Source organism: Coregonus clupeaformis, chromosome 35, assembly GCF_020615455.1.
Source record: "Coregonus clupeaformis isolate EN_2021a chromosome 35, ASM2061545v1, whole genome shotgun sequence".
NCBI classification, from domain to species: domain Eukaryota; kingdom Metazoa; phylum Chordata; class Actinopteri; order Salmoniformes; family Salmonidae; genus Coregonus; species Coregonus clupeaformis.
Window position 1 is genome coordinate 31,588,566 of NC_059226.1, and position 12,183 is coordinate 31,600,748.

Genomic DNA, 12,183 nt, shown 5'->3' on the forward strand with positions numbered 1-12,183 from the left:
TTGGCGTTTTTCCTATTTTGTTGCATTACAACCTGTAATTTAAATGGATTTTTATTTGGATTTCATGTAATGAACATGCACAAAATAGTCCAAATTGGTGAAGTGAAAAAAAAAAAAAGTTTCCCAAAATTCGAACTAATAAATAACGGAAAAGTGGTGCATGCATATGAATTCACCCCCTTTGCTATGAAGCCCCTAAATAAGATCTGGTGCAACCAATTACCTTCAGAAGTCACATAATTAGTTAGATTGCACAAAGGTGGACTTTATTTAAGCGTCACATGATCTCAGTATATATACACCTGTTCTGAAAGACCCCAGAGTCTGTAACACCACTAAGCAAGGGGCACCACCAAGCAAGCGGCACCATGAAGACCAAGGAGCTCTCCAAACAGATCAGGGACAAAGTTGTGAAGAAGTACAGATCAGGGTTGGGTTATAAACATCCCACGGAGCACCATTAAATCCATTATTAAAAAATTGAAATAATATGGCACCACAACAAACCTGCCAAGAGTGCACCACCCACCAAAACTCACGGACCAGGCAAGGAGGGCATTAATCAGAGAGGCAACAAAGAGACCAAAGATAACCCTGAAGGAGCTGCAAAGCTCCACAGCGGAGATTGGAGTATCTGTCCATAGGACCACTTTAAGCCGTACACTCCACAGAGCTGGGCTTTATGGAAGAGTGACCAGAAAAAAAGCCATTGCTTAAAGAAAAAAATAAGCAAAGTTTGGTGTATTCGCCAAAAGCCATGTGGGAGACTCCCCAAACATATGGAAGAAGGTACTCTGGTCAGATGAGACTCAAATTGAGCTTTTTGGCCATCAAGGAAAACACTATATCTGGGGCAAACCCAACACCTCTCATCACCACGAGAACACCATCACCCCGTGAACACAGGTTCACCTTCCAGCAGGACAATGACCCTAAGCATACTGCTAAAGCAACACTCGAGTGGTTTAAGGGGAAACATTTAAATGTCTTGGAATGGCCTAGTCAAAGCCCAGACCTCAATCCTATTGAAAATCTGTGGTATGACTTAAAGATTGCTGTACACCGGCGGAACCCATCAAACTTGAAGGAGCTGGAGCAGTTTTGCCTTGAAGAATGGGCAAAAATCCCAGTGGCTAGATGTGCCAAGTTTATAGAGACATACCCCAAGAGACTTGCAGCTGTAATTGCTGCAAAAGGTATTGACTTTGGGGGGGTGAATAGTTATGCACGCTCAGGTTTTCTGTTTTTCTGTCTTATTTCTTGTTTGTTTCACAATAAAAATATTTTGCATCTTCAAAGTGGTAGGCATGTTGTGTAAATTAAATGATACAAACCCCCAAAAAATCCATTTAAATTCCAGGTTATAAGGCAACAAAATAGGAAAAATGCCAAGGGGGGTGAATACTTTCGCAAGCCACTGTAACACACACATTTTCACATAGGCTGTTTTGACACCTGTAATTGTTTTTCTAACTTGTCTGGTGTCTAGAACAGTTCAGGTAGAGCAGTTGCGAGTGTATGTTAAAATGAAGACAAGCTGAAATATGAATGAAATATATTTTTGTGTGTGTACTTGTCTGTGTGCGTCAACGGAGACAAGGAGAACAGAGCACTTCCCTGACAGGCCACTACAGTGTTCCTGTACCATAACAGCATCACACACAACCACAGGTGGCATGGAGACCACAGCATACAAGCACTCCAAGGCTTCTCCTGGTGTGGAATATGTCAGATATGTTTAAGTGAGACCACCTCTTTAACTGGCATTGGTAGGTCATCCATCACTGAATATTGAATCTGTTACATTATGTTACGCAACTTCTCTTTGATAAAAAAATGTGGGGGCCAAATTTGTTTTTTTATCACTTCAAATAAGTCCTATTTTTATCCTAGTTAAATCTATGAAGGACTCAGGAGAGCGAAGCTAATATGTAGCCTGTCACTACACACTTGTCACTTTGTGTCTGTCTCTCTGAAGGAGCCCATTAGTGGAGCTCAGTGCCGTTAATGTAACGTGCTGCTAACACCTGGTGCTCAGGGGAGTGCTCCAAACACACACACACACACACACAGCCTCTCCATCTCATCCCCTGCCAGGGCGTTAAGTGTCAGCACACGTCCTGGCTCAGTCCCCCTTCGTTCCCCCTTCATTTTCTTAAGGCACTCTTGTTGGCTGCCTGCAGACAATTCACAATGGACTCCTCTCACAGGGCCTGACGGCGCTGGACATCACTCTCCGTCTCAAAAACACACAGAGCTCTCCTGTCTCATCGACTAGAGAGGACTGCACGCTCCCCATCTTTAACCAGCCACTCTGTCATCACTTGTATCAACCTGCGAACGCGCTGCATTCCAAACTGTCACACAGGGAGAGTAGGTGGTTGAATCAACTATTTTTATTAGGACACTAGTGGAAGCATCACCCAGCTAGCACATTTGGTTCCTTGGAAGTTGTGGGAACATACGTTTTTGGTTTCCCATTGGTTCTGGGAACGAAGCCATCAGTTTCCTGACCGGTAAAATGGAACGTTTTTAAACATTTTGAAATTTGAAGTGAAAAGGTAGCCTGTTCTGGGAACTTACTTTTATTTTTTTTGCAGGGAGGTTCTGAGAACATTTTACTATGGTTTCCTGAAAGTTTTCCTGGGAGGTTTTATTAATGTTCTGAGAACAGAAATTATAGGTTATTTTGAGTTTTTTTTATAACTTTCTTAACTTTAACTGAATGTTTCAATAAGACTTTTAGTAATACTGCAAGCTTAGTTTGGGTTAACTTTTTTAAACTCCAAGCACAGAAAGGACGCATGAAAATGTATTTTCTTAAGCATTAGTTATGCAAATACATTTCTTTTTTATTGTGGCACAGCATCAGTGAGATTCAAACCTATGATCTTCTGTTCTCTATCTATAGAATTAGTCCACAGCGGGTGTTGATAATTAGTGGTCGCAGCCAACAAACCTGAACACACTTAACAAGATAGAGAGTTTTGTTGACGCTGAGAACGGAATGTATATGTTTTTCAATAACATTCTTAGAATGTTCTTTGAATGTTACTAATGTTTTGTAGTGGTTTTTATGGAAAGTTTTGAGAACATGACTTTAAATAGAACCATGAGGAAACATGCAGAACACGTTATGCTGAAGTAAGTCCTTTAAACAGGTCAACATTCACAAGGCCGCAGGGCCAGACGGATTAACAGGACGTGTACTCAGATCATGCTGGCAAGTGCCCAACTGGCAAGTGTCTTCACTGACATTTTCAACCTGTCCCTGACCGAGTCTGTAATACCTACATGTTTCAAGCAGACCACCATAGTCCCTGTGCCCAAGAACGCCAAGGTAATCTGCCTAAATGACTACCAACCCGTAGCACTCACGTCTGTAGCCATGAAGTGCTTTGAAAGGCTGGTCATGGCTCACATCAACACCATCATCCCAGAAACCCTAGACCCACTCCAATTTGCATACCGCCCCAACAGATCCACAGATGACGCAATCTCTATTGCACTCCACACTGCCCTTTCCCACCTGGACAAAAGGAACACATACGTGAGAATACTGGTCATTGACTACAGCTCAGTGTTCAACACCATAGTGCCCTCAAAGCTCATCACTATGCTAAGGACCCTGGGGCTAAACACCTCCCTCTGCAACTGGATCCTGGACTTCCTGACAGGTCGCCCCCAGGTGGTAAGTGTAGGCAACAACACATCTGCCACGATAATCCTCAACACGGGGGCCCCTCAGGGGTGCGTGCTTAGTCCCCTCCTGTACTCCTTCTTCACCCACGACTGCGTGGCCAAGCATGACTCCAACACCATCATTAAGTTTGCCGACGACACAACAGTGGTACGCCTGATCACCGTCAACGATGAGCCAGCCTATAGGGAGGAGGTCAGAGACCTGGCCGTGTGGTGCCAGGACAACAAACACTCCCTCAACGTGATCAAGACAAAGGATCTGATCGTGGACTACAGGAAATGTAGCGCCGAGCACGCCCCCACTCACATCGACGGGGCTGTAGGGGAGCAGGTCGAGAGCTTCAAGTTCCTTGGTGTCCACATCACCAACAAACTATTATGGTCCAAGCACACTAAGACAGTCGTGAAGAGGGCACGACAACACCCCAGGAGACTGAAAAGATTTGGCATGTGTCCTCAGATCCTCAAAAAGGCCAGGGATTCTAAAACTTTGGAAAGGCAAGATCATTTGGAAATTGGACGGTAGTTATCTAAGTCAGAAGGATATCCTCCTTTATGTAGGAGGAGGACATGTGCACCTTTCCAGATCTTAGAGATAACACCAGAAACAATTGTCAAGATAAAAAATATAGGTCAATGGTTCTGCAGTAAGATGGGATCAAGTGAATCAGCCCCTATGGATTTTTTTTAACCTCAGTCTTTAGCCAAGCACTTAGTACATCATAGACATCAAATGGTTGAAATGAAAATAAAGTATGTGAGTCTGTAAGTGCATCATTCTCTACATTGTGTTCTTAGGTGACTAAAAATAGAACCATGAGGAAACATGTAGCAAATGTTATGCTGACGTATTGAAATTCCCACAGGAGAACATTGTTTCTTAACGTTCTCTGAGCGTAATTGAGAACATTCCCAATGTCAAACCAGTTAGAGAACGTTCCTAGAACATTACCAAATGTTAAATTAAATGTAACCATGTTTGAACTTGTAGGAAACGTTCTGTTAAAGTAATGAAATACCAAGGAAATAACATTATTTTTAAGTTCCTTAAATGTGATGAATGTTCCAAAGCCAAGCAACTATCCTGCACCATTCCCAGAACGTTGTGGGAAGGTTGTATGTAAAACAACCATAGGACAACCACGCTCTCACCAAGCTCTAATAAACCTATGGTGATCAGAACGTTATGTGCTAGCTGGGCAGTCACGATCAATTGGGTCATGGTCAGAAGAAAACAGGGAGGGACTACCTGGACATGTCCAATAACAAAAACCGTTTCCGTTGCAAAATTTTTGCTATGATGTACCCTAATGAACACGCCCCTGGACTTTGTTTGATCACCCTCTATTGAGTTCAGAATGAGGGTGTCTGTCTGATTGGTCATCTGGAGCGGTTGTCTGGTTTATGAAGAATGGGATTAGATGATTTGGTGGGATTACGTAGGCCAAGAGCTATGAGCTCAGTTTCTGTCTTCCCTTTAAACTTGTATTGAGAGGAGTGTATGGAGGAGTCAGAACTAGGCAGAGCAGGAGAAACAGAAAGAAACAGCAGCTTGGGGAGAGGGAAAAACGTTTTTGGGAACAAGAGAGAAGATGTTTTCATAGGCAGACGGAACAGTTGAATTTTTGAAGTCTCTCTATTTCTGCAACTTTCTCTTAGAGATTTTGCAGAGGGAATGAAAAGCCTACAGATGCATCAGATGTGTATTTTAAAACAGTCCCACCTGATAGGATCTCTCCCTGGTGCACTGAGGACTTTGATGTCTGCTTAGCTGAGAATTGGAGAATCTAGTTGCTGAGAAACACAGTCAGTTCAGGCTGACTGTAGAATTGAGATTGAGTTCAGTTGGGTAAACTGTTTTGTGGTGCTGGGATAGTGGGTTCAGGCCAGAGGAGGCTGGTGGGAGGAGCTATAGGAGGACGGGCTCATTGTAATGGCTGGAATGGAATCAATGAAACAAAGTCAAACATGTGGTTTCCATATGTTTGATACCGTTCCATGTATTCTATTCCAGTCTTTACAATGAGCCCATCCTCCTATGGCTCCTCCCACCAGCCTCTTCTGGTTCAGGCTAAGGATGATACTGGTAAAGTGGGTTTGGATTGATGACCCACTCAGGCTGTAGAACAGTGGGGTGAAACTGGGTTGTACAAGTCTGCTATCTTAATTTGATCACTCTGTTGTCGCAGAGACTTTTCCTGCTCAGCAGGAAATGCAAATTGTAGTGTATTCAAGGTTTAAAAAGGCTTCTAAAGTTTGTGATTTCCACTTTAAAATGTCAGCCTTGATTTGCCCTAATGAAAAATGTATCAACCCCTACAAAAATGTCCATTAATTATAATCCACATAACAATTTGCATTTCCTGTTGCTGCAGGATTCTTTTCCTGCTGTGAGAAGCAGGGTCCTATTAAGATGGCACATCTGTAACAGAATTGTTCGTCTTAATGGTGGTCAATGATGGTTGATGCTGTCTCATGCTGATAGTCCTCTCCAGAGAAATATAATCAAATAGAATGATTATATTTATCTGGTCCTCTCCCCCCTGTGTAGGAGCAGACAGTGCGGGAACTGGAGCTGCGTGTGAAGCAGCTGTCAGTGGAGGTGGAGAACGGTAACATGCTGAGGCAGAAGGTGACCCAGGAGAAGGGCCAGATGGAGATCCACATCGCCACCATCAGCTCTGAGCTGCAGGAAGCCAACCGACGGTGAGGAGGAGAGCCCACAACACGGTCACCAACATCCACCCACTCACTGTTCTCTTCCCAAACCTTACATGAAAAAAAGGAAAAGTCTCACCCCAAAATACACAGACAACCCCCAACTCATTTATCGATCCAATCCGACTACGAGTTCCCCAGCCTAAACCCCAGCTCCAGCCTCTGTTTGTGCCAAGCAGTAGGGCCTTATAGTAGTCAGTGGTTCTGGCAATCATTAGTGAGTTGTGCTGACTGTGTATGTCTGTATTGAGTATGTCTGTGTTGTGTTGTGCAGGAGGGTGTCTCTGCTGAGGGAGAAGGAGCAGCAGAGTGAGAAACATGAAGACACACTGCAGAAGCTCCAGGCCAAACATGAGACTGACATTAGCCACTTCCAACAGGAACACACACTCTCCGCTGCTAAGGTAGCCAACCACATATACTACTAAACTACTGTAGAACACTACTGCTACTAGACTAAACTACTGTAGAACACTACTGCTACTAGACTAAACTACTGTAGAACACTACTGCTACTAGACTAAACTACTGTAGAACACTACTGCTACTAGACTAAACTACTGTAGAAGACTACTGCTACTAGACTAAACTACTGTAGAACACTACTGCTACGAGACTAAACTACTGTAGAACACTACTGCTACTAGACTAAACTACTGTAGAATATTACTGCTACGAGACTAAACTACTGTAGAATACTACTGCTACTAGACTAAACTACTGTAGAACACTACTGCTACTAGACTAAACTACTGTAGAACACTACTGCTATGAGACTAAACTACTGTAGAACACTACTGCTACTAGACTAAACTACTGTAGAACACTACTGCTACGAGACTAAACTACTGTAGAACACTACTGCTACGAGACTAAACTACTGTAGAACACTACTGCTGCTAGACTAAACTACTGTAGAACACTACTGCTACTAGACTAAACTACTGTAGAACACTACTGCTACTAGACTAAACTACTGTAGAACACTACTGCTACGAGACTAAACTACTGTAGAACACTACTGCTACTAGACTAAACTACTGTAGAACACTACTGCTACTAGACTAAACTACTGTAGAACACTACTGCTACTAGACTAAACTACTGTAGAACACTACTGCTGCTAGACTAAACTACTGTAGAACACTACTGCTACTAGACTAAACTACTGTAGAACACTACTGCTGCTAGACTAAACTACTGTAGAACGCTACTGCTACTAGACTAAACTACTGTAGAATATTACTGCTACTAGACTAAACTATGGTAGAACACTACTGCTGCTAGACTAAACTACTGTAGAACACTACTGCTGCTAGACTAAACTACTGTAGAACACTACTCTTTTTAGACTAAACTACTGTAGAACACTACTGCTGCTAGACTAAACTACTGTAGAACACTACTGTTATTAGACTAAACTACTGTAGAACACTACTGCTACTAGACTAAACTACTTTAGAACACTACTGCTGCTAGACTAAACTACTGTAGAACACTACTGCTACGAGACTAAACTACTGTAGAACACTACTGCTGCTAGACGAAACTACTGTAGAACACTACTGCTGCTAGACTAAACTACTGTAGAACACTACTGCTACTAGACTAAACTACTGTAGAACACTACTGCTGCTAGACTAAACTACTGTAGAACACTACTGCTGCTAGACTAAACTACTGTAGAACACTACTGCTACTAGACTAAACTACTGTAGAACACTCCTGTTATTAGACTTAACTACTGTAGAACTACTGTAGAACACTACTGCTGCTAGACTAAACTACTGTAGAACACTACTGCTACGAGACTAAACTACTGTAGAACACTACTGCTACTAGACTAAACTACTGTAGAACACTACTGCTGCTAGACTAAACTACTGTAGAACACTACTGCTACTAGAATAAACTACTGTAGAACACTACTGCTACTAGACTAAACTACTGTAGAATATTACTGCTACTAGACTAAACTACTGTAGAACACTACTGCTACTAGACTAAACTACTGTAGAACACTCCTGTTATTAGACTAAACTACTGTAGAACTACTGTAGAACACTACTGCTGCTAGACTAAACTACTGTAGAACACTACTGCTACTAGACTAAACTGCTGTAGAACAATACTGCTACTAGACTAAACTACTGTAGAACACTACTGCTACTAGACTAAACTACTGTAGAACACTACTGCTACTAGACTAAACTACTGTAGCACACTACTGCTGCTAGACTAAACTACTGTAGAACACTACTGTTATTAGACTAAACTACTGTAGAATACTACTGCTGCTAGACTAAACTACTGTAGAACACTACTGTTATTAGACTAAACTACTGTAGAACACTACTGCTACTAGACTAAACTACTGTAGAACACTACTGCTACGAGACTAAACTACTGTAGAACACTACTGCTGCTAGACTAAACTACTGTAGAACACTACTGCTACGAGACTAAACTACTGTAGAACACTACTGCTACTAGACTAAACTACTGTAGAACACTACTGCTGCTAGACTAAACTACTGTACAACACTACTGCTACTAGACTAAACTACTGTAGAACACTACTGCTACTAGACTAAACTACTGTAGAACACTACTGCTGCTAGACTAAACTACTGTAGAACACTACTGCTGCTAGACTAAACTACTGTAGAACACTACTGCTGCTAGACTAAACTACTGTAGAACACTACTGCTACTAGACTAAACTACTGTAGAACACTACTGCTACTAGACTAAACTACTGTAGAATACTACTGCTACTAGAATAAACTACTGTAGAACACTACTGCTACTAGACTAAACTACTGTAGAATATTACTGCTACTAGACTAAACTACTGTAGAACACTACTGCTACTAGACTAAACTACTGTAGAACACTCCTGTTATTAGACTTAACTACTGTAGAACTACTGTAGAACACTACTGCTGCTAGACTAAACTACTGTAGAACACTACTGCTACGAGACTAAACTACTGTAGAACACTACTGCTACTAGACTAAACTACTGTAGAACACTACTGCTGCTAGACTAAACTACTGTAGAACACTACTGCTACTAGAATAAACTACTGTAGAACACTACTGCTACTAGACTAAACTACTGTAGAATATTACTGCTACTAGACTAAACTACTGTAGAACACTACTGCTACTAGACTAAACTACTGTAGAACACTCCTGTTATTAGACTAAACTACTGTAGAACTACTGTAGAACACTACTGCTGCTAGACTAAACTACTGTAGAACACTACTTCTACTAGACTAAACTGCTGTAGAACAATACTGCTACTAGACTAAACTACTGTAGAACACTACTGCTACTAGACTAAACTACTGTAGAACACTACTGCTACTAGACTAAACTACTGTAGAACACTACTGCTACTAGACTAAACTACTGTAGAACACTACTGCTGCTAGACTAAACTACTGTAGAACACTACTGCTACTAGACTAAACTACTGTAGAACACTACTGCTACTAGACTAAACTACTGTAGAACACTACTGCTGCTAGACTAAACTACTGTAGAACACTACTGCTGCTAGACTAAACTACTGTAGAACACTACTGCTGCTAGACTAAACTACTGTAGAACACTACTGCTACTAGACTAAACTACTGTAGAACACTACTGCTACTAGACTAAACTACTGTAGAACACTACTGCTACTAGACTAAACTACTGTGGAACACTACTGCTACTATACTAAACTACCGTAGAACACTACTGCTGCTAGACTAAACTACTGTAGAACACTACTGTTATTAGACTAAACTACTGTAGAACACTACTGCTGATAGACTAAACTACTGTAGAACACGACTGTTATTAGACTAAACTACTGTAGAACACTACTGCTACGAGACTAAACTACTGTAGAACACTACTGCTGCTAGACGAAACTACTGTAGAACACTACTGCTGCTAGACTAAACTACTGTAGAACACTACTGCTGCTAGACTAAACTACTGTAGAACACTACTGCTGCTAGACTAAACTACTGTAGAACACTACTGCTACTAGAATAAACTACTGTAGAACACTACTGCTACTAGACTAAGCTACTGTAGAACACTACTGCTACTAGACTAAACTACTGTAGAACACTACTGCTGCTAGACTAAACTACTGTAGAACACTACTGCTGCTAGACTAAACTACTGTAGAACACTACTGCTACTAGACTAAACTACTGTAGAACACTACTGCTACTAGACTAAACTACTGTAGAATATTACTGCTACTAGACTAAACTACTGTAGAATACTACTGCTACTAGTCTAAACTACTGTAGAACACTACTGCTACTAGACTAAACTACTGTAGAACACTACTGCTACTAGACTAAACTACTGTGGAACACTACTGCTACTAGACTAAACTACTGTAGAATATTACTGCTACTAGACTAAACTGCTGTAGATTTACTACTGCTACTAGTCTAAACTACTGTAGAACACTACTGCTACTAGACTAAACTACTGTAGAACACTACTGCTACTAGACTAAACTACTGTAGAACACTACTGCTACTAGACTAAACTACTGTAGATCACTACTGCTACTAGACTAAACTACTGTAGAACACTACTGCTGCTAGACTAAACTATTGTAGAACACTACTGCTACTAGACTAAACTACTGTAGAAGACTACTGCTACTAGACTAAACTACTGTAAAAGACTACTGCTACTAGACTAAACTACTGTAGAACACTACTGCTGCTAGACTAAACTACTGTAGAACACTACTGCTACTAGACTAAACTACTGTAGAACACTACTGTTACTAGACTAAGCTACTGTAGAACACTACTGCTACTTGACTAAACTACTGTAGAACACTACTGCTGCTAGACTAAACTACTGTAGAACACTACTGCTGCTAGACTAAACTACTGTAGAACACTACTGCTACTAGACTAAACTACTGTAGAATACTCCTGTTATTAGACTAAACTACTGTAGAACACTAATGCTACTAGACTAAACTACTGTAGAACACTACTGCTACTAGACGAAACTACTGTAGAACACTACTGCTACTAGACTAAACTACTGTAGAACACTACTGCTACTAGACTAAACTACTGTAGAACACTACTGCTGCTAGACTAAACTACTGTAGAACGCTACTGCTACTATACTAAACTACTGTAGAACACTACTGCTACTAGACTAAACTGCTGTAGAACAGTACTGCTACTAGACTAAACTACTGTTGAACACTACTGCTACTAGACTAAACTACTGTAGAACACTACTGCTACTAGACTAAACTACTGTAGCACACTACTGCTGCTAGACTAAACTACTGTAGAACACTACTGTTATTATACTAAACTACTGTAGAATACTACTGCTGCTAGACTAAACTACCGTAGAACACTACTGCTACTAGACTAAACTACTGTAGAACACTACTGCTGCTCGACTAAACTACTGTAGAACACTCCTGTTATTAGACTAAACTACTGTAGAACACTACTGCTACTAGACTAAACTACTGTAGAACACTACTGCTACTAGACTAAACTACTGTAGAACACTACTGCTACTAGACTAAACTACTCTAGAACACTACTGCACTGCAACAGTGTCATTGCGCAAAATGGTACACAGCATCATCTGGATGTGTGTGCAACAAAAGTTCAATATTCACCTTTTTTATGCATATGTTCGATAAATCTAACGTGTGCACCACACAGAACACACTGCAACTGCCTCTGCAACGCA

At 41.1% G+C, this 12,183-nt stretch overlaps 1 protein-coding gene across 1 annotated transcript in view; it reads left to right on the top strand.

Annotated features, from left to right (window-relative positions):
* LOC121551829 (centrosomal protein of 112 kDa-like) overlaps positions 1-12,183 on the top strand; it is a 194,055-nt gene that overhangs the window by 36,676 nt on the left and 145,196 nt on the right. Inside the window, exons 13-14 of the mRNA XM_045210708.1 lie at positions 6,254-6,408; positions 6,695-6,824. Of these exons, the coding sequence (XP_045066643.1) occupies positions 6,254-6,408; positions 6,695-6,824 (285 nt within the window). The remainder of the gene's footprint in view (positions 1-6,253; positions 6,409-6,694; positions 6,825-12,183) is intronic.